Source organism: Ceratotherium simum, chromosome 26 (assembly GCF_057802395.1).
Source record: "Ceratotherium simum simum isolate JZ-2026a chromosome 26, ASM5780239v1, whole genome shotgun sequence".
In the NCBI taxonomy this organism is placed as follows: Eukaryota; Metazoa; Chordata; class Mammalia; order Perissodactyla; family Rhinocerotidae; genus Ceratotherium; species Ceratotherium simum.
Window position 1 is genome coordinate 13,313,210 of NC_141925.1, and position 27,544 is coordinate 13,340,753.

General features: G+C 48.9%; 1 protein-coding gene across 2 annotated transcripts in view; it reads right to left on the minus strand.

Moving 5' to 3' along the window:
- The window catches only part of MYH11 (myosin heavy chain 11), a 125,343-nt gene that overhangs the window by 75,393 nt on the left and 22,406 nt on the right, over positions 1 to 27,544 (minus strand). For both annotated transcript variants that reach the window (XM_004441840.2, XM_014796326.2), the window contains exons 3-4: positions 23,613 to 23,769; positions 572 to 599 (exon numbers count right to left, since the gene is read on the minus strand). In XM_004441840.2, coding sequence (XP_004441897.1) covers positions 572 to 599; positions 23,613 to 23,769 — 185 coding nt within the window. The remainder of the gene's footprint in view (positions 1 to 571; positions 600 to 23,612; positions 23,770 to 27,544) is intronic.

Genomic DNA, 27,544 nt, shown 5'->3' on the forward strand with positions numbered 1-27,544 from the left:
ATGAGGAGATCTCTGGGGGACCACTATTCTAGCCACCACAGGAGGGATTTTCCTGAATAGTGAAGATTCTCTCAACGATTCTAAATGGAGTTAATATCTTCTGACCATGCACCTGGCCTTCAAAGAAACAGTGACACCAACCACCTAACATAGCACAAATGTAGTTGCTAATTGTGAAATTATGAAGTCATAGTTTAACACAAGCCAAGACTTCCTCATCAATGGAGATGGCATCTACCCTCACAGAGCGGTTATGCAATTAGATGCAATACGTTATGTAAACTGTTTAGTTCAGGGCCTGGCACACAGCTAGTGCTCAACAAATGCTGGTTTAAAAAAGGGGGGCGGTGCAGAACCAGATGGCCCCGGGTACGGTTAATGGTTTAGGTGTGCCTGACTCAGATGAGAACATTTGTTTGACAAATGTTTAGTGAGCATCTACTCTGCGCCAGATACGGGGCCAGGCATTCGGAATGGTGGACAGACCAAAGAGCCCAGCCCCCACAGACATTTTTCTTTAATAGGTTGATCTGGACTCCAGAATAATAGGAGAAAAAGCAGTTCCACTTACGTGCATAGAATGGACTGGTCCTCCCGATCTGAGAACAGAAAGAGAAAAGAGCCATGAATTAGAATTAGGTCTGAGCTGAGGGTCTCGATAGGGTGCTTCCTGGGTGGGCCTCCCATTCTAAGCTCCTGCATGCTGGCCCCGCTGGGGACGACAGGGGTCCAGCTGGGCTCATTGCCCAAAGCACAGGGACAAGACCAAAGCCAAGAGGGCAGCAGGGCTCTCTTAGATCCTCCTCCCTACCCCGAAGTCCTGGAGGCAGCCCCAGAAAGATGCAGGAGCCTGACTTGTTTGGGACGCAGTCAGCATCCCAACCCCCACCAGCTTCAAGGGGTCCCGGGAGAACCACCCTGCCCAGATCAGGTCACAGACAGAACACAGACTTTGGATCCAGACAGACTGAGGTCTCATTTGGCCACGTCCCAGCTCTGTGGCCTTGGGTGAATATTCTTGACCTCTCCATGCCTCAGTTCCTTCATCTGGAGTACGGGGTAGTGGACATTTTTGGTTTGAAAATGCAGCATCCATTCGCCCTTCTTCCAGGAACAGCGTCCTGTGTTCCTTTAGGAGACTTGTCCCCTGCCCCGCCCCTGCCATCACGTACAGGCTTGTGGGGCTGCCCCACATGCTCCCCCAGCCAAGAGGAGAGAAGTGTCCCAGGCTACATCAGTCAGATTCTCTGAGCTAAAACTCCAAGCTGGATCAAGGACGGGGAAGCACAGCGGGTGGACAGAGCCCCGAGGGGCCTCACTTCCCGCTTCTAGAGCCCAAGCAGCCCCAGTTTCTGTCATTTTCGGAGGCTGGCTCCCCAGTCTTCCCACCCCATCTGTGAGCTCCCCAATACTTTTCCATAAATTCCTTTCCTATATAAGGTGCCAGAGTCAGTCTCTGTTGCTTACCACCAGAGAACTCTGGCGGGTACAGACGGCATCGTGAGATTAAACGTGATTAAGCAGACATTACTGATCACCTTCTACTCTTAGAGTGGCCTCAGGGGGTGGAGCCAGGCTCTGGAGCCCATTTCCTCCCCTACAGGGGACATGGGGATGGTTACCAACACCTTTAATCGTCAGCCAATTAACCATAACTGAGAAGTCAGAGCATCATATCTGCTGACTGGTAATGACAAAGCGGCAAGCATGCTTCAAGTCCATTCCCTGGCTCCATGCCCACCATCACCACACTCAGTCCTTCAGGATCCCCGCTTCATCAAAGTTCTCCCTGGATCTTGTCAGATCCTCCTCCAGACGCCTTCTCAGAGTGATCTTTCTGTCCAGTTACTTTGCCACTTAACAGTCTTCCACTTTGGAAGTTTCTTAAAAAGTTAAACATAAATTTACCACATGACCCAGCAATTCCACTCCTAGAAATCTCCCAGGGAGACCTGAAACAGGACTCCCAGGGAGTCCTGTGTTCCCTACAGGACCTGCACATGAATGTTCACAGCAGCAGATCATAATAGCTAAGAAGAGGAAACAACCCAAATGCCCATCAACTCATGACTGGATAAACAAAATGTGGTTTAGGGCCGGTCCCGTGGCTTAGTGGTTAAGTGCGCGCGCTCCGCTACTGGCGGCCTGGGTTCGGATCCCGGGCGCGCACCGACGCACCGCTTCTCTGGCCATGCTGAGGCCGCGTCCCACATACAGCAACTAGGAGGATGTGCAACTACGACATACAACTATCTGCTGGGGCTTTGGGGAAAAAAAGGAGGAGGATTGGCAATAGACGTTAGCTCAGAGCTGGTCTTCCTCAGCAAAAAAAGAGGAGGATTAGCATGGATGTTAGCTCAGGGCTGATCTTCCTCACACACAAAAAAAAATGTGGTTTAGCCATACAATGGAACATCATTTGGCCTAAAACAACGAAGTACTGATACACATTACAACACAGATCAACCTTGAAAATGTGATGCTAAGTAAAAGAAGTCAGACACAGAAGGCCACATATTGTATGATTCCATTTATACGCAATGTCCAGAATAGGCGAATCCACCGAGGCAGAAAGCAGACAAGTGTTGCCGGGGGCTGGGGGTGGGGCCTGAAGGATCATTTTGGGGTTCTGAAACTGGATTGTGGTGATAAATAACTGTCAATTTACTAAAAATCATTGAATTTTACACTTAAAATGGGTGAATTTTTGGTATGCAAATTTTATCTCAATAAAGCTGTTCGTAAGAAGCCATCCACGGCCCCCTAGTGCCCTTAGATAAAGCCCAAACTCCTGAGCTTGGCAGCCAAGGCCTCCCGTGGCTGGCCCCCGCCCGCCTCCCCAGCCTTGGCACCTCCATCTCCCTCACTCTTAACGCCCCCGCAACCCCACCTCGATAACCCCTGAACACACTCGCTGCCTTTGCTCAGGCTGTTCCTGCTGCACAGTAGGGCTTTCCCTTCTTCTTTTCCTGGCCACTTCCTGGACCCTCAGTCCCAAGGATGACACCTCTTCCGGGAAGCCTTCCCCATAGTGATGGAGTCAGGGGATGGCTTGCCTGTAAATCTCCATCAACACTCCCAAGCTATTGCAAATAGTCGATCTTGCTAGAGAAAAAAAGCCCCCATCCCCCCTCAAAGAATCCAACTGCTGCCTCCAAGCCCCTCCCAGACAGAAATTCTGGAGCTGTCACGGGTCCCTGCCCATCCCCAAGGCAGACGCCACACTCCACTCCAGAGTCCCATAGCACCTGTGCTTCCTGAATGCTCTGTCCCAGGTTTGCTTTTCCCTCTTTGCTCGTGTCTCTGCCCCACAGAACCATGAACCCCTCATAGGCAGAAGCATCTAGTTCTTGACCTTGCTTCCCTTAGTTTCTGGACCCCCAGCCCCCAAACCCTGAGCCCCTGACACAGAGAAAGTTAGCTTGGTGAGGTTTCAAAAAGGCCAACCGCAAACCTACAAGACATGAGCTTCTGGATGAGGAAGTTCAATATACACACAAAAAATTGACTCATTCACTCAAATACCTTCAGGGCATCTACCAGGTATGGGGCACTACCCCAGGTCCTGAAAATACCACCTAATAGTGTCTAATACATAGCACCCCTTCTGTGCCACGCATTGTTTTAAACATTTACCTGTACTAACTCATTCCACCCTCACACATCCTATGAGATAGACTATTTTTATCCCCATTTTACAGATGAGGAAACCAAGGCATGGAGAAATTTTAAAACTTGCCCACAGTTACACAGCTAGTAAGTGGATGAGGTAGGATTTGAACACCTACTATTTATTGAACACCTACTATCAGCCAGACACTGTCAGGCACTGCCCACGTGTGGACTTTAATCCTGACCCTTTTAGGGTTGAGGAAACTGAGGCTGGGTATCCCAAAGTCACACAGCACTTCAGTGACCGACCTGGGATTTGAGGCATCGTGTATCAGAGCCTGGGCTCTTTCTGCTTTTCCAAGTACAGAGGAAGAGTGTAAGACAGTGCAGAGGAAACGGAACACGGGTCCTGAGGGGTCCAGGCTCCAGGGGGATTAGGGAAGGCTTTGGGGGACAAGGCAGCTTAGGGAGACCAGCAGGGACCAGCCAGGGGAAGGAGGGAGGCCTCTTTCCCAGGCCAGGGAAGCAGCTGTGCTAAGGTGAGAAGATGGAAACCAGGGCATGAAGTGGCCTCTGGGACGGAAGGATCTGCTTCCCAAGAATCGGATCTCCAAACTGTCCCACCCGCACTACCACACCCGTCTAAGAACCATCACTTCTGGCCCGCATCCCCCTCCCCAGTCTCCCTGCTTCTCCTACGCCCCCACCATTTGCACAGGGCAGCCAGAGAGGCCTTCCTTTTTTCATGCGAATTTTTTAAATTGTGGTGAAATATACATAACATAAAATTTACCACTTTGACCATTTTTAAGCGTACAATTCGGTGGCATCAAGCACGTTCACATTGTTGTGCCACCATCACCACCGTCCATCTCTAGAACTCTTCTCATTTTCCCAAACTGAAACTTTATACCCATTAAACAATTACGCCCCCACCGGCCCTCTCCCCACAGCCCCCGGCAACCACCACTCTACTTTCTGTCTCTATGAATCTGACTCCTCTAGGTGCCTCATGTAAGTGGAATCATACAGTATTCGCCTTTTTGTGAGTGCTCCTTTCACTTAGCATAACGTCCTCAAGGTTCACCCTTGTTGTAGCATGTGTCAGAATGCCCTTTCTTTTTAAGACGAAATAATATTCCACTGTATGCATATGCCACGTTTCGTTTATCCATCCATCTGTTGATGGACACTTGGGTTGCTTCCACCTCTCGGCTATTGTGAACAGTGCTGCTACGAACATGGGTGTGCAAATATCTGTTCGAGTCCCTGCTTTCACTTCTTGTGGGTACATAGCCAGAAGCACAATTGCTGGATCACATGGTAACTCCATTTAATTTTTTGAGGAGTCGCCATACTGTTTTCCATAGGGGCCGTACCACCTTACATTCCCAACAGCAATCCACCAGGGTTCCAGTCTCTCCACAGCCTCATCAACACTTATTACTCTCTTATTTTTTATAACAGCCATCCTAATGAGTGTGAGGTGTATTGCATTATAGTAGAGGAACCTTCTTAAAACAGCTGGATCATGCCACACTCTTGCCAAAACCTGTTGGCAAGCCCCAATCTCCTCACCATGGCCTACGAGATCCATCACGATGTGTCCCCCACCCGCTTGCCCCATTGGCACCATTCTCTCATTACCCGCTCCCCCTCGGCTCCTCAGTGGCTGCCTGCTCCTCACAGAGGACACACTCTTCCCTTCCAGGGCCTTCGCCTGGAACACTCTCTCCCCAGCTCTTGCCATGGCTGACGCCTTCCCATCATCTCAGAGGCTTCCTCTCCCAGAGAGGCCTTTTCTAATTCTCTGTCCACAGGGGTGCATGCCACATCCTCTGGGCATGCAGGCAATTAACCTGTTTATTCCTTCACACCACTTAGGTCCATCTGGAATGACCTCATGTGTTTGTCTCCCTGTACTAGAAAGCAAGCTTTATTGGGGAAGAGGGGGCTTGTCTGTTTTGTTTAACACTGTATTTCCCGTACCTGGCACATAGGAGGTGCTCAATTATATCTGTTAGACAGAAAGATGGATGGATGGATGGACGGATGGATGGATGGATGGGAGGATGGGAGGATGGATCAATGGATGGATGGATGGATGGGAGGATGGATGGATGCATGGATGCATGGATGGATTGATGGATGGATGGATGGATGCATGGATGGATGCATGGATGGATGGATGCATGGATGGATGGATGGATGGATGGATGGATGCATGGATGGATGGATGCCTGGATGGATGGATGCATGGATGGATGGATAGATGGATGGATGGATGGATGGATGGATGCATGGATGGATGCACGGATGGATTGATGGATGGATGGATGGATGGATGGATGGATGGATGGGAGGATGGATGGATGGATGCATGGACGGATGGATGCATGGATGGATTGATAGACGGATGGATGGATGGATGCATGGATGGATTGATGGATGGATGGATGGATGAATGGATGGTTGGATGCATGGATGGACGGATGCATGGATGCATGGATGCATGGATGGATGGATGGATGGGTGGATGGATGGATGGATGGGAGGATGGATGAACGGATGGATGGATGCATGGATGGACGGATGCATGGATGGATTGATAGATGGATGGATGGATGGATGCATGGATGGATTGATAGATGGATGGATGCATGGATGGATTGATAGATGGATGGATGGATGGGAGGATGGATGGGACTGGAGAAGGTCATGCCTGTGTATCACTGGGGACCAGGGAGGAGAGTAATGACGATATCTAGAGGTGGGGGGATTTATATCACATAAAGAAGATCCGGCCCACCCCAGGGCAAGATGAATGAGATGATTGGGCCAGCTCCATGGATCCTAGGCCCACCTCTAATCAATTATCTCTCTTTTCCCTCAGATTACAGATGGACATTATGGTGGCCTGCTTGAGCCAAATCCTCAGGACAAAAGGCAGAAGAGCCAAAGGCTATTTAATTCCTCTTTCTCCTTCTCACTTTTTCCACCTCAAGCTGGTAGCATAGGCCAGAGCTACCTGCGGGGGGCTGTGTGCAGGGGGTTGGGGGAGGCTCAGGCAAGTCTGACTTCTGAACTGAGGGCCTGGGGAATGCCCCTGCAGGGAGAAGGGCCACAGGAACACACAGGACAGAAAGACAAGCACCCTCCTTCGGCATCAGAGCTCTCCATCACCACACAGTCCCATCATCCAGTCCAGCTGTGTTGATTCCCGCCCTCTGCTACGACTCCTGGGCTGCTCCACAACCCCTCAAGAACGCATCAGACACACCCACCCATGTGCCCAAAGACAGACACACAAGTTGGTCACTGCAACAATATCAGTAATAGCAAAACAAACCATTTAACCAGTCTATCAACAGAAGACTAGTTAAATAAATTCTGGCATGGCAATATAATGGCACATTAGGCAGCCATTAAAAAGAACCAGGCAGGGCTGGCCCGGTGGCATAGCAGTTAAGTTTGCCCGCTCCGCTTCTGTGGCCCGGGGTTCGCCAGTTCGGATCCTGGGTGCGGACCTACGCACTTCTCATCAAGCCATGCTGTGGCAGCATCCCACATACAAAATAGAGGAAGATGGGCATGGACGTTAGCTCAGGACCAATCTTCCTCACAAGAAAAAAAGAGGCGCGCACACACACACACACACACACACATCCTGAAATACTTTATAGGCATCAGATATACTGTGGAGCCACTCTCGAAACAGCCAACAGCGGCTGTCCCTGAGGAGAGCGTCTGAGGACTGAGAATCAGGACAGGAGGGAGACCTACTGTCACTCCATCAACTTCTACCCTGTTTATGTCTGTGCTGTGAGTATGTATAACCATTCCCTCGTCCCACCAAAAATGGTCAATGTAAAAATAGTGTTTTTTGCTCTTGAGGAAACCATTATGACCATAAAGCTTAGGAAAGAGAGAAAAGGAACAGCCACCCACCCACATCCCCCCAGAGGCGCCCACCTCTGAGGTGCTCACTGGGCCACAGGCCTGCTGAGCCCCTCTGGGCTGGAGGACCCATGTAATTCCCACAGCAGCCCCTGAGGAGGGCACCGGCATCGCCTCCCTCTCACAGATGAGAAAAATAGAGCACAGGAGTGAGGCGACTTGCCCAAGGTCACTGCGGTGGGTTCAATCGTGGCCCCCAAAACATATGTCCAGTCAGAAGCTCAGAATGCAGCCTTATTTAGAAGAAGGGTCTTACAGATGTAATTGAGGATCTCGAGGTGAGATCATCCTGGATTTAGGTGGGACCTAAATCACCAACCAGCGGCCGTGTTTATAAGAGAAAGGAGAGGGAGGTTAGACACCACGTGAAGGAAGAGGCAGAGATTGGAATGAGGCCTCTACAAGCCAAGGAACGCCAAGGATAGCAGCCACCAGCGAAAGCCGGGACAGAGGCCTGGGACGGATTCTCCCGAGCTTCCAGAAGGAATTAACCCTGCAACACCTTGATTTCGGACCTCTGGCCTCCAGACCTGTGAGAGAACAAATTCCTGCTGTTTTAAGCCACCAAGTTTACAGCAAATTGTAGGACAGCCCTAGAAAATGGACAGAGTCACACAGCTGGTAAGTGGCAGGCCAGGACTCAAACCCAGGGTCTGCCTGACTCTAAAGGCCTCGCTCTGGGGCATCATTTTGTCCTCCTCAGATAATCCACTCCCGTGCAGTGGTGGCACTTCCTTCCAGGATAAAAATCGGAAGAAAACAATAAAACTATAATCTTCCCAGCACGCTCTGGAGAGAGACAGAGCCAGCGTCACCCTTGTGTATGGGAAATCCGCGGGGGAGGGTGCCCTGCGTTGGCACCACACCAGCTCCTTGACCTGGGATTGAGGGGATGGATGCCTGTGCCTCCCGCATGCGCCCAGTGGGAGAATCTGCTTGAGAAGAGAGCAAAATGGGAAGCCTGTTCAAAACTGATTCCGGAAGGGGCAGCGGAGCGAGGGATGGAGGCACTGAGCACCCTGTGGTGAGAACCAGGCAGAGAGCGAACCCCCCAGGGCTGGCCCAGACAACCTCCACTATTTTGAGGACCGATTCTGAGACTGATGGACGGACAGGCTATCTTGATCCATCTGCTTCCGGGAGAGAGGCAGGCTTTCCCAGCAGCCTTGGGAAGCCTCGGCCGGAGCACAGGAGATTTATGGGGTCAGATGCTGCTCCTGGGGCCTCTCCCCAAGGGTCCCCAGCAGAGGGAGCAGGCTCCGGGGGAAGGCTTGGAAGCCTCCGGGCGGCTCCGTGCTGGGGGCCTCCAGCCTGGGACATTCCCATCGGAAACACACGGCCTCCCAGCGTGGGAAGCTACAGAGCACTGGTTATGTCAGAAGGGCCTGGTGTGGGCACTGCCTGCTGACCCCTGTGGAGCCCAGGAAACTGATTTCCCGGGAATTTCCACTGGATTCCATCTCCCTCCCCTTTCTCTTATAAACACGGACACTGGTCATTGACACAAGAGAGCAGAGTTCTCCGAATGTGCGAAGCAGTTCCCCCTCCAAGCTTAGCACACGCTGCTGCTTCTCCCCAGAGGGCCCTCTCCACTACTTCTCTTCCTGCCTAATCCATTCTCCTTTCTTCTGTTTTTTGTCCATTGATGTGAAATTCACATAACATAAAATTAACCACACAAAAACGAACAATCCAGAGGCACGTAGCACATTCACAATGTTGTGCAACTAACATCTCTATCCAGTTCCAAAACATCCTTATCAGCCCAAAATAAAACCCTATATCCATTAAGCAGTCACTCCCCCTTCCCCACACCCCATAACCCCTGGCCACCACCAATCTGCTTTCTGTCCCTCTAGACTTACCTATTCTGGACATTTCACATAATCATACAATATGTGACCTTTTGTGTCTGGCTTCTTTCACTTAGCATGATGTTTTTGAGGTTCCTCCATGTTGTAACATATATCAGTACCTCATTCTTTTTTATGGCTGAATAATATTCCATTGTATGGATATACGACATTTTGTTTATCCATTTATCCATTGCTGGGCATTTGAGTTGTTTCTACCTTTTGGCTCTTGTGTATAGCGCTGCTATGAACATTCATGTACAAGTTTTTGTTTGAGTACCTGTTTTCGATTCTTTGGGGTATATACCCTAAGCCATTCTTGAAATGTCATCTTGGGCGTCACCTCCTCTAGGATACTTTCTCTGACTCCATACCTCCCTAGAGCTAAGCTGAGGGCCTTTCTACTGCACATCCCCTCTGGGGCTGCCATGGACAGTGGTATGAGTTGTACACTGCATAACTCTAGAGGAAACCATTCATGCTGGTCATTGTAGATTTGTATATTTATTACAACATTCTTCCAGCAGACAGAGGAAAAGTGCCTTGAGAAAGGGGTGGTTTTGTCTAACTCTATAAAGGTGCCACATGGCCTGGTGGTGGCCCTGGCTCTCATAGTACAAAGGTTCCCTCCACTGTAGCAGTGAACCTCACTGTGATCACTGTTTCACCTTTTAGCGGGGAAGTGTACAGATTATTTGGAATAGTAATAACCATCTATCTATGATATGACAGGCAGAGTTTTTCTTTTCCATCTTAGTAAACATTATGTCACTTTACACTATTTATGATAGCCAAAAGGTAGAAACAATAAAAATGGCCATCAACTGGTAAATGGATAAACAAAATGCGCTCCACACAATGGAATATTATTCAGCCATAAAAAGGAGCGAAGCACCGATACAGGCTACAACATGGATGAACCTTGAAGACATGATGCTCAGTGAAAGAAGCCAGTCACAGAGGACCACACACTGCCTCCTTCGTCCCTTTACAGGAAATGTCCAGAGGAGGCAAATCTATAGAGACAGGAAGTAGAGTAGTGATTGCCCGGAATTGGGGGTGGGATTGGGGAGTGATATTCATGGGCACAAGATTTCTTTCTAGGGTGATATAAATATAAAATTAGATTGTGGTGATGGCTGCATAACCCTATACATTCACTAAAAATCAGTGAATTGTAAACTTGAAGTGGATTCATTTATGATATATAACTTATACCACAATAAAGCTTCCTTAAAAAATTATGTTAAATTTACCCCATCTCTGAATCAAGAGATCTGACTCCCTAAACTTCACACAGATCTATCAGGTTTCCAAAACTGCTTCTAAGCCTTCTCTTACTAGCCTGTGAGCCCCTGAAAGTCAGGGCTGTGCCTGATCCCAGGTGCCAGGAACAATGTTTGACGCATACTAGGGAATGCTGGCTGATTTGAATCAATCTCTCAACCTCTCTCAATGGAGATAGAAACAATGGTAAACACTTATTCACATATTCGCTCAGCAAACAAGTCCTGAGGCCCTACTATGTGCCAGACACTGGAAACACAACGTTCACTAAGACCTACTTAGTCTTTGCCTTTGAGAGGCTTAGGATCCAGGGTGGGAGTCAGAGGGAAGGAAGAGCTGGTTTTGATGCTCTCTGAGAGAGACAGGAAGTCTTCACAGCTGAAGTGACAACTGAGCTGCATTGAGCAGGATGTGTAGGAACCCCCAGGGGGAGACACGGAGGAGGCAGAGCCTCCGAAGCAGAGGGCCTGGGACACGGCAGGTCAGAGGTGGGAAGGACAGACCAGAGATTTGCGAGGCTGGAGCCCAGGGGCAGCCTCCAGCATCACCTCCCTCTGGAGTTCACCCTGCCTCACACCCCACCCCTAACCTTTCCTCTCTCTCCTCCTTCTCGATGCTCAAGTCTGCGGGTGAGCCTTCAGAGGAGATGAAGGGCTCCTCGGGCGGGGCGGGGCGGGCCCTCCCTCACGGCAGGCCTGAAGACTCTCAGGAGCCGCCCAGCCCCCCACAGACAGGCTATTTCAGCCCGATCCCAAATGGGAGCTCATGGTTTATGGCTGGGCAGCCAGAGGCCCGCAGGCTGACCATAAAAGGAGAAAGTCAAGCTGGGGCTGAGAGCAGCCCCGGGCTCGCTGCTCGTCCTCCGTCCTTCCTGTGCCAGGCTGCCGTGGGACCCGGCGAGAGGGAGGTGCCAGGCCTGCGTCCCTTCAGGGTCACCACTACTCTGGCCAGTGAGGACTGAAGGACACAGCCTCCACTGCCTGCAGAAAGCAGCTCCCCACTAATGCCGCACACGAAGGAGGCTCTCAGAGAGTTCCAGACCAGAGGGGAATGTCAGTGGTGGCCTCCACAGTGGTCCCTCCACAGATGACAGCTACGACCTGCTGCACTTGACCTGACCAGCACTGTGGGGCAAGGCACCATCCAAATCAGCCCGCACGACAACTGGGGTGGGCAGAGTTGTTATCCTCACCGGACAAACGAGGAAACTGAGGCACAGAGATGTGGGCGCGTTGGCAGAGCCAGGATTTGAACCCAGCTCAAGAGCCCATGCCCTCAACCACCGCCGTGGAGGTCAGAGCCCTTCTCTTTCTCCTGCCTTCCTGTCCCCACCCTTTTCCCCCAGCAGCGTTGGGTAAGGAGAGATTCTGGGTAGGCAGAGATACCCTGCAGGCTGTGCTGGACGCCACCAGGAATTTTCCAGACTCACACGAAGCTCTGGCATCTTTAATAGCAGAACTGACCAGCTCAGGGGGCTGCAGTACAGGAAGACCCACATAATGGTCTCCTGGTGGCCTCTTGGTCCTTGGCTCCCACCTCTCACACTCTCTCCTTCTCTCCGCTCCAGCCCCATCAGCCTGATGGATCCCATATCCAGCTCCCTAGTTAAGTCTGCATGTCACCTCCCAAGGAGGCCTCCTTTGCCCTCCCAGGCTAGGACAGGCCCCCAGGGCTCCACCTCACAGCTCCCTGGACCTCCCCTCCAGAGCACATGTATTTGTAGGGTGATCTGATTAACACCTGCCCCTGCCACTAGATTGTGCCTAGAGCAGCCCTGGCACACAGTGGGTCCTCAGTCAACACTGCTGGATGAGAAAGGGAGTGGGGAGCCAGATCCTTCGAGGCTGGGAGGACCCAGAGGGAGGAGGCTGGAGCACGTGCAGTCCTCGAGGAACACGTCGCCAAGAGTCAGCCGAAGCTTCCCAAATCCACTCCCATCAGCGTGTCTGCTTCTTCAACTCAATATTCACCACTTGTTAAAAAAGATGAATTCTCCTTAGCACTCTCCCAGCCCTGTAAGACACCACGGCAGTCCACAACGGCCTCATCAGAATCAGATGATCCTCCGCCATCCCTCAGCTCCTGGCAAAGACGTGAGCCTCTCATGATTAATCAGAGCGCCAACCGATTCCTCCCAGTGCTTCCACGAAGGCTGAGCCAGACGGACGGAGCCACCATCAGCCCTCACCACCCCCGGGCCAGACACAGGGCCGAGAGCTGCTGCAAAATCTCCACGAGGCAGAGAAGCACGCAGCCGGCCCCCTCTCTGGGGACGCATTGGAGGAACACAGTCTTGGCAGCAAAATGACTTGGAAGTACTTCCTGGCTCCCCTCTTGGGCAAGACACTTTGCACCTAAGAGTGTCAGTTTCCCTCCCAGGAAAATAGGGATGAAAATCTATACCTTTCAAGGATACGAAAATGACGAAATGAGACTGATATACAATGAGCTTAACATTACCCACGGCAAGTGTAAGAGCCCAATAATTGCTATTATTATCATCTGTATTACTGTCACCGTCACCACGGTCATCTAAAACAGCGAGCCATGAAGTGTTCTAGATGGCAGCGATTCTGTCCCAGGAGGACAGGGTGTTAGGCCAAGGTCGAACCCTTTCTAATTATAAGGTCTATCAACTGGCCGGTTAGCTCAGCTGGTTAGAGCGTGGTGCTGATGTTTAAGGCCTAAGCCAGTCCCTCAGCCTTTCGGGCCCTTGGTTTCCTCATCTGTCAAATGGGGGCAACAGCACTCCACTATCTGCCACACTGCCTCGGAGGGAAGATAAAATGTTCGAGGGCGCCGAAGGTGATGTCTCCAGGCTCGACACTTTGCTCTGAGCCTCCATTTCTCCAGTCTGTCAAACGGGGAGGCTGCCCTGCAGGGTGCCATCCTGCAGGGTGCTGGCGAGGGCCGAGCCATGTGGGATTTATGGAGCCGTGAGCCCAGCGGACATCAGGGCCCTTCTGCTCTCTCCAGAAAGTTCAGCGAGCATGGGCGACCAGGGACAGACGGATGCAACTGAGTGTGGGAACTCACAAAGCGGAGAGCGGAGTTTGGATCATCCCACCTTCCAGACTTCTCTTCAGCTGGAAGAGGGTTCAGCCAAGAGCCCGAGCTGATAAAGGCCAGCTGTTGTTTCTTTTTTAATCCCTCGAGAGTGGCCATTTGGTGCTAATTAGGTGAGGACAAAATACTTCCAGTCCCTATCTTGTACAGGGTGACAAACCCTGACGGCTGCTCTCAGCACATCAGAATGAACTCTTATCTGCCTTTCACCCCCAGCCCCCACCCCCACCGGTGACCCTGGGAGGGGAGGCGGCGGATCCGAGTGGTTTTGTCAGAAAAGCTGTAGTGGTGCTTTTCCCACATTCATCATGTTAATTTACCGAAGTCAGCTAAGTCCAGCGTCCCCAGCTCCGAGCCTTCAACACCTTGAGATGTAAGATAGACCCACAGGAGCAAATAGCCTTCTACAGGGGCGCTGTGCGCAGCAGCTCAGGGCCACCAACCGACCAGGCAAGCCGTAGGCTCTGGAGTCAGGTAAACCAGGTTCAAATCGACTCTGACACTTACGTGACCTTTAGCAAGTTCTTCACCTCTCTGAGCCTCAGTTTCCCCAGCTATAAAATGGGGAATAATAATAATAGCACTTGCCTCCAGCGTCGGATTATCTGACAAGTCACGTAAACATAGGCTCACGTGCACACACACACATCAAGGAAGGAACGGGCAGATGAAGAAAAATTTTAAAAGGATTCAGTATTTGCTATTTCATAAAAACCATCAAGGCAAATGTTATGGGGGGAAAATAATTTAGCATTGTTTTTATTCTGGATTAGCTATGCGGGCATCATAACAGTTTCAGGGCTTCATTTTAAAGGTCCTAATCTGATCCTGCCCAGCTCGTAAATTTGTAGTAAGGATTAATTGAGAATATTCCCGCAAAGCCCTGAGTGCATAGGAAGCGCGCAATAAAAATCCACCACCATCATTATTACTTCTTTGGAAGAGAAGGCACAAGAGAATTTCCATCAAAGGATAGTGGGTTGAACACATGCATTTAGTTCTCCTCCCTCCCCAAACATTACTAAAATGACAGTCAAGGGATTTTCAAAAACATATGAACCAGTTCAAATGAACTGGAGAGGACAACAGCAACACAACTTTGGAAGCCAGAAAACAGGACGAGTGATGAGAGTCCCAAGAACGGAGAAGTCTAAGGCGGCCGTGGGGGAACCTGAGAAGCAAGCTGAACCCCTTGCCCCCAGCCCAAACCTCAGGAACTGGCAGGACCAGGGGCCTCTGGCAGAGAGCACAAAGGAGGACATAAAAGCATAAGGACTGGTTGAAAGTGTTTAGAAGCTGCTAGACACTCCAGATATCTTCTACAAGTGCCCTTCTACAAGGGCAAGTGACTGCCCTTCCCACAGCAGGTGGCAGATGTATTCTCTGGAGAGGGTTAAACAGAGAGTCTCTGCTCTGGGGATACCAGGGACCACATTGAAAGGAGGAGGATAACATGCAAATTTCATCTTGAATTTTGAAACCCTCAGCCTCTTCTCAACTAGATGCTCGAAATGATGGGAGACGGAACTTTACCCTCCAGGCAGAAGATTGCACAAGTCTTCTCTGAAGAATTGGATCAGCCCAAGAAAAAAGACTGAAGGATACATCAGAGGTGCCCCAGTGGAACAGCCCGGCTCCATCGTACTGTGGCCAAGCTGAGTAGCAGCTTCTGCAAGCACAGAGCTTCCATCAACTTTCTGGCGCCCAAGAACTCAACTATCCCAGATGAATGGACGGCCAAGAATCACCAGACATCTGAAGAAAGCCACTCACGTGAGAGAGAGAAGTAAAAACTAATAAATAGGAAAATATTCACCTTGAAGAAAACAGAGACCATCCATGGAGAAGTATCCTCCAAGAAAAAGGACACCACAGCCACGGAAAAAGAATGCTATACAAAAGAAACATTCAAAAACAAACCAAGTTCTCAGAAATAAAAATATACACATATATATGATAGCAGAAATGTAAAACTCAATGGAAGGTTGTAAGATAAAGTCGAATTGCCCAGAAGAGAGAATAAAAAAGATAAGGAAATCAGAAGACAAGAGAAAGAGATAAAAATTATAGGAACGGTCCAGGAGTTCCATTACGGAAATAAGACTTCTTGGAAAACAGAATAGGGAACACACAGAGAAAGAAATTACCAAGGAAATAATTCACAAAAATCTCCCAGGATTTAAGGACATGAGTTTATAGAGTAAGAGGGCCCAGTAAGTCTCCAGCTCAATGAGTGAAGACAGACCCGTGCCAGATACCATCATGACCAGGGGGATTAAGAAGAGTTTAAAAGCTTCCCAAGAAGAAGAAAAAAAAACTAGTCACACGCAAAGGATTAAGGGTCAGCTTGGCTTTTATCTTCTCAAAAATGAAACTGAAGCTATAAGGCAATGAAGCAATGCCTTAAAAATTCTGAAAGAAAATTATTTCTTGCTTCAAATTTTAGACCCAGCTAACCTATCTCTTAAATACTAGAGAAGCATCAGCTCTTTCAGATGCACAAGATCTCAATTCGCCTCACATACTTTCTTCCTTGAGAAGCTACTGGAGAAGATGCTCCATTTAAACAGGAGAGTAAATCAGGGAAGAGGATGACATGGAAACTAGGGAACAAGAACTCCACCATGATAGCACTGAAGGGAATTCCAAGGACGAGGAGGAAGATCCCAGATGTCAGCTACCAGTCATAGAGGGTAGCGGGGGCAGGTCAGAAGGCTCCAGTGGCAATCACCTGCAAAGAGAGGATGTCAACAGGATTCTCAACACATATCTGGACATATTAAAAGGAGATTCACACAGTTAGAAGGAGAATTTGGGGTCAAATTAGTGATTAAGTACATAGAAAACCAAGTTGGGGGAAAACAAAAGGCAATCGCTAACTCCAGGGAAAAGAACAAATTGTACAGGAAAATTACCACAAGACAGTGCAGAGCTCAGCTGTGAGGAGCATCTACACTGTCATAGTAACGTAAACTCTAAATATAGACTTCATCAAAATTAGTATAAAACTAGACGGGGAGTCTGTGAGATAGGGCGTGTGTGTGTGTGTATGCTGTGTGTGTGTGTGTATGCTGTGTGTGTATGCTGTGTGTGTGTGTGTATGCTGTGTGTGTATGCTGTGTGTGTGTGTGTGCGTGTGTGTGTATGTTGTGTGTGTGTGTTGGGAGGAGGCAGTAGGCGCAGAGCAATGGGGGAAGTGAGCTAAATCTTCGTTTTCCATGACTAAAGGTCAATAAGTAATACCTACAACTGAGGAAAAAAAGTAAGATATCAGCAATATAATCAAGCGTTTTAGAGATTACAGAGGTGAATACCAAAAAGTCAGTTAAAAGAGTTGACAATGGTTACCCCCGGAGAAGGAGAAATTAGAGACGCAGCAAAGGAGAGCAATTTTTCTTAACAAGCCTTGAGGAATTATTTGACTCTAAAACATCTTCACGTATAACTTTAATAAAAACCAAAACTAAAATTTATAAAGGGAACAAGGAATCCCTCTAGGCACTGACATGCAACATTCTAGCAAAGTGTAGAGCAGTGTATATGGAATGTTACCATGTGGGGGGGAACAGATATCTATCTGCGTTCACGTGCAAAAAACATCTCTAGGAGAATACCTAATAACCTAGAAACATGGTTGTCTCTGGGGGGGTGAACTAGGGGCCTGATGCACCAGGGTTGAAGTGAGAATTTTTGCCTTTTGAAATTGAATGTTATCATCTCTCCCAAAACAAACAAAAAAGCATGGGAAATTTAAAAGGTAAACATGACATAATTTCCATATATATTAGATAATTTACATACGTATATAAGATACATTTTTAAAATGCCTACTTCTCTTATCTCCTTCTCCCCCCAAGTGTCTGGCTTCCTTTTGGGAGGGCAGGTGGTGGTGAACCACGTCTTAGAAAATTCCCCCATACTCCCAACTCCAAAATCTCCCCGTACTCCCAACTCCCCTGAGGCAGCAAAGGGCTGAGCCGGGAACCCTGAGCTCCCCACCACAGTCCACAGGCCAGCACCTCCAGGCCGGCTCCCGCCATCCTCAGCACACCGTTCTCACCTCCACACCATCCCAGCTCCCCTTCTCCCACCTTAGTAAACCATCCTTCAAGGCTTGTAAATCCCCACTCATCCTGACCCTGGTCAATTCTTCTCTTTAAACGACTCTAATAGTTCTTCATTCATCAACAAACATTAACTGGGCAGCTTACTACATGCCAGGCACCAGGAAACGTGCTGGAGAGACACCGATGAAGAGGCAGATGAGGATGCAGTTTGTGGGTCCTCGGGAATGTAAGGGTCCACGTAACACATTTTAAATGTCTCATTCTCTATTCAGTGAATGTGGTCTCCATCCCTCCCCAACCCTTCCTCCTCCTCACTCTCCAACTTGTTCCACTGAGGACTTGAGGAGGCCACAGCTGCCAGCTTTACATCTCCAACGAGACAGACAGCTCAGGGTGGATCCCAGCCGAGTGACTTTATACCCTGGGAGAGCAACGTTCATCAACGGGGTCACAAACTGGGCCTACGCATTCCTTCACAAAAACCACATTCCCACTTCACAGAGGAAAAAACCATTCTTCCCAAGCCTACAGTTTTCCCCATGATTTTTTTTTTTGGAGATTTTTTTCATTGGAGTCTATCATCGCTAGTTTGCCAGAAAGCATCAGGTAACGCCAAAATGAATGCGTACGTATCCGATTTGATGACATTTCAACTAAATAAAGAGTTTATCTTTTATGGATCTGTGTGCTCACGGTTGTGTTTTCTCTCAAGGTTTAGAAAGTGTCAACATTTGTAAGCAATTTTCTATTCCACGATATAATTTTGTGTTAAAACAGAGAGCCTAAATGAAATGAAATGTATTAAACACAGGGAGTCCCTGTCATCAAGTACATCATTGCCCAAGGTTGGGAGGTCGTCTAAGGAGGCAAAAGTTATCCCAATACAAAAATATTTTTCACTGAGTTGACCGCTTAGGAAATCAGACCCCACGAAAGCATCCTTCTCCGGCCTGCACCTGCCGCCCACCGACTCGATGCCTTCACCCTGCCGATGATGGGGTGTCAACATCCACCATCGTGGTACAAACACAAAAAGTGGCAGGTCTGTAAAACTGTGGATTTCCCTGAAGGTGCTGAGTGTCACACAGTCACTGAGCTTGGAGAGGCCACGAAAAACGTCAGGTCAATTCACAACCGAATATTAGACAGTCATCACGAACACAATAGGGGCCTTGACAGATTGTGCTAAACACTGAAGAAGTAACAGAAGCCCTTGGGAAACCTGCTGTTCCCTCCATTATGTCTGCAAAAATTACCCTCTTAGCCCACGCTGCAGAAATCAGGCATGACATATAGAGTGTTGCACTGTGCTCTCACATGATTCTGTCCAAAGAAACGTTAAGGCAAAAAAATACCCCTAATTTTGTTTTTGGGTTTTTTTGTGAGGAAGATCAGCCCTGAGCTAACATCCGATGCCAATCCTCCTGTTTTTGCTGAGGAAGACTGGCCCTGGGCTAACATCTGTGCCCATCTTCCTCCACTTTACATGGGACGCCACCACAGCATGGCCTGACAAGTGGTGCGTCGGTGCGCACCCGGGATCCGAACCCGTGAACCCCGGGCTGCCGCAGCGGAGCGCGCGCACTTAACCGCTTGCGCCACCGGGCCAGCCCAAAAAATATCCTTAATTTTATACTCAATCTAAGAATTAGCATCTAGTTGCAATTACAACCAACTTCCTATTACATGTAAAATAAAATAAACCTATGTTCATAATTTGCAATGTCATTCTTCAAGCTCAGTCAAACCTTTTTTTTTTCCCCCTTACCATCTACGGTGAAACTTTGGTCCCCGTTTTCAGGGATTTTTTTCTGGAACCGATTATTCTCAGATAGTCAAAACCTCCTTCATTTCATGCCATTCAGCTCAGTTAATGTATGAAAGCTTGCATACCAAACTGTTAATGATGCTAATCTCTGGGATAGAATTGTGGGTGCTGGTATGTTCTCTTTTGCTTAAATATATGTTTTAATTTTTCTAGAGTGAATATATAATATTAAAGTTTTTTAAGTTCACACATGGATATTTTAAGAGCACTGTGACAGTGCTTACCTGTCACTCCCCCTTTCTCCTTTGCTAATGGAATTTTTTCTCATCCTGCTATTGAGATAAAATGTGCTTAGTGGGAGCTCCCTCAGATCCAGGAAAGAACCAGGAATAGTCCAAACCAATCACGAACATCCCAGTCCAATGATTGGTTTAGAGGCTAACATGTGAGCACATTTTAGCCAATGAGACATAAGGGATGCCTGCTATGGAGTTTCTAGAAAAGGTTTTCCTCCCTGATAAAAAAAGAGACTTAGGAAAAGAACTACCTCCCCACTTCCTTCATGCTTTTGGATATTATCACATGAGGATGTGATGTCTGGAGCTATGGCTGCCATCTTGTGACCAGAGGAAGAAGGCAAGAAAAACCCATAGAAGTCTCTTTTTGAGCTGCTGAATTAACTAACCCTGAAATCATCAGCGTCCAGAATTCTTGTTATATGAGGTAATAAACTCTTGCTGTTTAAGCCACTCTCATTGGTTGTTATGCTTCTTGTAATCAAAAGCACCCCAAATGATATGAACACCATAACTTTTTGATGCTCAGCTTCCCAAAGAGGTGCACGAACCACTACTTTATACTTTTCCATCAAGGGAGACCACAAAGGATTTTCTTTCTTGCTTGCTTTCTTTACATATATACCTAACTCCAAGAGTCATCACTTTACAACCTGAGATTGTGTCTCCATCACCCTCATGCGAGGCCCCATCTGCTGGTCTTCAGAGGCGATGGCAGTCCCATGTCTGCCGTGGCTTGGGTCATATCTGTGGGGTTTCACTAACCCTGTCAGTAACTTGGGGCACTTATGCCTGAGCCTCTCTACCTTGGGGGGTATCTCCTAGGCACACCAGGATCCCTGTCACAGGAGCTTCCAGAACTGGGCTCCTCTCAATTCCCAAATCAGGACACTCTTGGAGGTAGCTATTCCAGGGGCTGCAAAGTCAAATACAGGGGCTAGATAACACAAATGAGTGCACCAGGCCAGGTGAGGACTGGGGAGCTGTAGAACTCACACCCCCTCCAAAGAGGCAGCCGACACATGGGAACACAGGCCCAGTGTTGCCAGATGTTCCAATATTTTCAAAACAACCTAGAAATCTGGTTTTTTAGGTACAATCTCCCAATTTTTAAAAGTTAGTGACCAATTCAAGTATCCTTAAAACTCTGTGCACACCATACCTTACCTGAGGGCTGGATCCAGCCAACCAGCTGCTGGTTTACAACCTCTGGACGATTCACAGTGAACACTCACGGAACAATTGCGCACAGCTTTAAAACTGCCAAAGTCCTTTTCTGTTGCCATTTCCCAAGTGTAAGGACAGAAGAACTGTATCTCAAGCCCAGACCAATTTATAGGAAAAAAAATCCTCTCATCCTTTCCCAAAGATTGATAATACTGGGATGGCTGCTGCCTTTTTTATTGTGCATGCAAAACATTCATGAAGAAAGCATGGGCTCAACTCTGCTGAGGCCAAGGGATTTGCTGAGAGAGGACCAAGGGACTCCAACAGAAAAAGGTCACAATTTAGAGATGCCCCAGTTTCTTTTTCTTGCCTTATTGCATTGGCCAGAACTTCTAGTACAATACTGAATAAAGGTGGTGACAGTGGACATCCTTTTCTTGTTACTCATCTTAGGGGAAAGCACTGACTTTCACTATTAAGCATAATGTTAGATATAGGTTTTCATAGATGCCACTTATCAGGTTGACAAAGTTTCCTTCTATTCCTAGTTTTCTGAGAGTTTTTATCATGCATGGATGTTGAATCTTGTCAAATGCTTTTTCTGCATCAATTAATATGATCCTGTGGTTTTTCTTCCTTATATGGTTATATTGATTGATTTTTGAATATCAAACCAGCCTTGCATTCCCGGGATAAGCCTCACTTGGTCATGCCCTGGGTTTCCAGGCATTTTCGGAGACTCAGTTGCCTCTGTTGTAAACTGCAGGTGGTAACATTGACTCTACCCGACAGACTTGTGTTGAAGATGGAAAAGGAGTGAACGTGGGTGTTTGTGTAGAAGGGAAATTGTGCCTAGATCTATTCAAATAGAGGCTGAGAAGAAGCCCTCCCTCAAATAGAGGTAGAAGAAGAACGACAAACTTCTACCTTTCAAGTTTTCTGCCACACCAGGCACTACATAAAGCACAGTAAGTACCCTAAGTCCATGTGCGCTACAGTGTGGTGAGGTGAGTTTAGATGCCATTCAGATCAATAATTTTTATTAATAGTTACATGTTCTTTTCTTTCTTTTTTTTTTTTTGTGAGGAAGATCAGCCCTGAGCTAACATCCATGCCAATCCTCCTCTTTTTGCTGAGGAAGATTGGCCCTGGGCTAACATCTGTGCCCATCTTCCTCCACTTTATATGGGACGCCACCACAGCATGGCCTGACAAGCGGTGCATCAGTGCGCGCCTGGGATCCGAATCCGGGCCGCCACAGCGGAGTGCGTGCACTTAACCACTATGCCATGGGGCTGGCCCCTTATACTTACATGTTCTTTTCAATGTGCATTAGAAAAAATATATATATATAGCTGGCACGTCCATGATAATAATAGCTTACACTTAGTGAATTTTGACCAAATACCAGGCACTGCTCTAAGCATTTTATCCACAGTAGTTCATTTAGTCCTCACATCAACCCCATGCGATAGGTCACAGTTATTATAAGCCTCTTCTACAAATGAGGAACTAGAAGCAAAGAGAGGTTAAGTAACTTGCTCAAAGTCACACAGCTAGTGAGTGCCAGAGCTGGAATCTGAACACAGGCAGCCCTGTTCCAGGATTCACGCTCCTAACTAGTATAGTATACTGCTGTTTTCCGCTTAGTTTGAAATAGGTTGGGAATGGGGAGGCTTATAAGAAAAATATTAAGAAAATAATATAAAGATGTAATTTATATGAAGTTTAAGGACAAGCAAAACTAATGGATGGTGACAGAAGTCAGAAAAGTCAGAACAGCAGTTACTTCTGGGGGGTGTTGAGGAGGTATTGACTGGGAAGAGGCATGAGAGAACTTTCCGGAAATATTTTACATCTTGACCTGCGTGTTGATTATATGACTGTAGACATATGTAAAAATTAATTTTAGGCTGGACACTTTAAGTTTGCGCACTTTATGTACTCTTCTGTATGTATTTTTTACCTCAATAAAAGGTTTATAGGAATAATAATAAAACATAAACATGGAGGTAATATGCAAAAGTCTTCAGTTTAGAAAAGCCTGCGTTATATCTTCACAACAAGCTGCAAGATGGATACCATCATCCCCTTTTTACAGATGAGGAAACTGAGGCTGGAGAAGAGAAGACATGTGCCCACAATCCCACAGGGAGTGAGTGACAGCTGCAAAAGCAGATCTGGGTGGCTCAGCCCCAGGGCTGTCACCCACCCTCTTCCCTTCCGAAGTGACTAGCCTTAGACCATTTCCCAGACAGCTGGCCTGGCCGGGGCCTCGGGCAGCCGGAGCCGGAGCAGGAGCCGGAGCAGGCCCATGCCCGTATTTGCCCAAGCTCCCTGCCCTCCCTCACCCTCCCGGGCCGCCAACACAGACGATCGGCTTGCTTTTTCCCTTTTTCAGTCACAGTGCCCCTGCGGCCCAGCGCCGCCTGCCAAACCCCACATTCTTGGCGAGGACGGCAGGGAGGAGGACAGGAGGGGCCGGGCGGAGCGAGCGCTCCCCGCGGAGCGCCCAGAGGGGAAGCCCGGGCCAGCTCACCTTGCAGCATGCTCCGGTAGGCCGTGTCGGCGATGGCGTAGATGTGGGGCGGCATCTCGTGCCGCTTCTTGCCCTTGTACATCTCGATGATCTTCTCCGAGTAGATGGGCAGCTGCTTGTAAGGGTTGACCACCACGCAGAAGAGGCCGGAGTACGTCTGTTGAACAGAGAACCCAGGCTTACTTCCAGAACACGGCGGGGCGAGGGAGAGCTCGGACATCCAGCCCCCGGGGTCCAGGCGTGAGAACACCCATCACGGCCTGCATTTATTGAGCACCACTGTGTGCACTTGCTCACTCCATTCTCACAGTAGCACTACTACAGAGATGTGCTCGTGTTCTCATTTCAGAGATGGAAAAACTGAGGCTCCGAGTGCTAGTGGGAGCCCCTTGGCATCACTGATATTCCAGGTCTGGGGGAAGAGGAGCAAGGGCGGGTTTCTAGGCCATCTCTGGTATAGTTTATAAGCGCGTGGTGGTAAACAGTTCTGGGTTCAGATCCCAGCTCCACTTCTCCCACTGTCACTTCACCTCTCCGAGCCCCATGGGCTTAAATAAAAGCTACATTTATTGAGCACTTACTGTATGCTGAGCACGTCACAGGCATCTCCTTATCTAATCCTCATGTCTACTCTGTGACAGTGACACTGATTTCCCCGCTGCCCATTTGACAGACGAGGAAACTGAGGTTTGGTGAGGTTGTCACCCAGGTCACACAGCTAGTGGGAAATTCGGAACTAGAAATCACGACTGTTTACCCCAGACCACATACTCTGGACCATTAACCAAGTACTCCTTCACCTGTAAAATGGGGATAAACCCAGCTATCCTTAAAAAGGAATGGTATTGACACACGCTCCACCATGGATGAACCTTGGAAACGTGATGCTGAACGAAAGAAGCCAGACACAAAAGCTCACGTATGGTAGGATTCCACTTATATGAAATGTCCAGAACAGGCAAATCCATAGAGACTGAATGTAGACCCCGGTTTCCAGGGACCGGAGAGAGGGGAAAATGGGGAGTGACTGCTAACGGGTACAGGGTTTCCTTCCGGGGTTATAAAAACGTTCCAGAACTAGATAGTGGGCATAGTTGAACAACACTGTGAATGCATTAAATGCCACTGAATTGCATCCTTTAACCTGGTTAAAATGGTAAATTTTACGTTATATAGATTTTACCACAATTAAAAAAAATACTTGTCCTGCCCTACCAAGTGCCTAGCAGCATCTGGAAATAATCAGGAGATGGAAAGGGGCGTGAAGACCCTCTGCAAATCCCGCCACGCTGTGCACAGGGGAGGCGCTGTCCTGGCTGCGAGTGTTCCTTCCTGGACGTCGGATTTTCCCGCGGGTCGAGGTCACGGCTCAGGAGACAGGCTCCACCCGTCCCTCAGGAACTGCTTCCCCCCAACCATACATCAGCGCTGCCCGAGGCTCCGACGGCCATGAAGCCTGTCGCCCCCCCAAAAGTGACTAAAGAGGAGGAGACGTTCCCTCTCTGGGTCACACTCCAGGCAAACCAAACACCAGAGAGGGTAAGCGACTCGACCAAAGTCACCAAGCAAGACCCAACGGTGCCAAGCCCAGCTCCGCCCATTCCTGGAGTGAGCACCGGCCATCAGGCTGTCCGACCTATGCCCCTCCTGCAGAAACAGAAACAGAAACCATCACTCATTCATTCATTCACTCACTCACTCACTCATTCACTCACTCATTCCCTCACCCACTCATTCCCTCACCCACTCATTCCCTCACCCACTCATTCACTCACTCCCTCACTCATTCCCTCACCCACTCACTCACTCATTCCCTCCCTCACTCACTCATTTCCTCACTCACTCACTCATTCCCTCACTCACTCATTCCCTCACTCACTCATTCCCTCACCCACTCACTCACTCACCCACTCATTCCCTCACCCACTCACTCACTCACCCACTCACTCATTCCCTCACTCACTCACTCATTCATTCAGTCACTCATTCCCTCAGTCACTCATTCCCTCACCCACTCACTCACTCACCCACTCATTCACTCACCCACTCATTCACTCACTCCCTCACTCATTCCCTCACTCCCTCACTCCCTCACTCATTCCCTCACTCACTCATTCCCTCACTCACTCATTCCGTCACTCACTCATTCACTCCTTCATTCACTTATTCATTCACTCACTCATTTACTCACTCATTCACTCACTCACTCATTCCATCACTCACTCACTCATTCCCTCACTCACTCACTCATTCCCTCACTCACTCACTCATTCATTCACTCATTCACTCACTCATTCATTCACTCACTCACTCATTCATTCACCCACTCATTTACTCACTCACTCATTCACTCACTCACTCACTCATTCACTCATTCAGTGTGTATGTCCTAGGCATTGTGCAATGCGCTGGGCTGTAGTAGAAGACCAAAATACACAAGGCCCCACCCTCAAAGGCCATTCAGTCAAGGGCTGCAGCTGACTGGAGAGTGGGAGGGTCCTCAATCCGCTAGGGGACAATGACGTGTGACCGGTCCGGGTTGGGGGGAGAAAGACAGGCTTCAAAAGGTACAGGATTGGTGGCGGAAGGAGGAAATAATCCCCCAGGTTCTCCCTATTCCCCTAAGAAGAGCAGGACTGAGGTCAACATAAGGCCTGTCTAAACATTCATCAGCTCTTTATTGAGCGCCTACTGTACACCAGGTCTGTGCTAGATGTTGGAGTTCAATCAACCAATGAGAGCTCCTACCTTCAAAGAGCTCACAGACCAGAAGGGGGACAAGGACATTTGACAATAACATCATAAGAACAAGGATGGAGCCGGGGGGGAAGGCACGGCCCTAACCCACATGGCGGTGGTCAGGGAGACTTCCAGGGGCGGGAGCTCGCTGCTCTGAGTCTTAACAGACAGAGGGTGTTAACTAGCTCCGGAGGTAGCAGGGGCCTAGAAGGCAGCAGGGCAAAGACCGAGAGGCAGAAAACTGGGACGCAGGGCGCGCGGGTGAACTACACGCAGTCTGGTATTGCTGGACCCTACGGGAGGAGAGAGCAATGTCGGGAGGATGAGGCTCCCGCAGAGGTATGCGGGGCAGGACCCGCACCCAGCCTGATGGGCTCACTGTCTGCCTGGAGCCCCCTCCCACCCATCCTGCCAATGCCAGCTATAAGAGCCCTAGGGCGGAGAGCCCCTCTTCCTCCTCTTCAAGCCTGCATGAGCCTTGGCACACAGTAGGCGCTCACTAAATGCTTGCTAAATGAATGCCTGAGGGGTAAGTTAATTACAAAGCTTCCCTGGAGCAGAGGCAGTGCTTCCCTTGTCTCCGTGACCGGGGCCTTGCACAGGCCGGCATACAGTAGATGCTCAGGAGACGTTTGTTGAGTGGGTGGCAAAGCTGTTCCAGGGCGGGGCTGTCTGTCCTGGTCCCCAACACGGGGCCTCCCATAGAGTAAGCACGCAAGAAATGAGCGATTGTTTCAATGAAGGCCAACCAAGCCCTACATGTCCTTCAGGTCTCAACTCCACCCCCAACTCTTCCCAGGGCCATGCCACTGCCAACTGTCCTGCCCTTTTTAGAATGTGGGTGTCATTTACAGCCCAAACCACTCCCCCAAGTCCTTAACCTGGAGGCAGTAAAGGGCAGTGGTTGAGGGTACAGAACTGAGCACCGGGGACTTAGGTTTGAACCTTCATTCTGCAACTTCCTGGCTGTGTGACCCTGGGCAAGTCACTTAACCTCTCTGAGCCTCAGTTACCCTCATCTGCAAAATGATGGGGCTGTAATAGAAGCTCCTTCATAGGTTCGCTGTGAGATAACACAGTTGAAGCATTTAGCACGGTGCCTGGTATATAGTAGGTGCTCGATAAACATTAGTCACTATACCATGCACCTCTGTTTCATGATGATGAAAACCTTGCCACCTTGGAACCTTCAC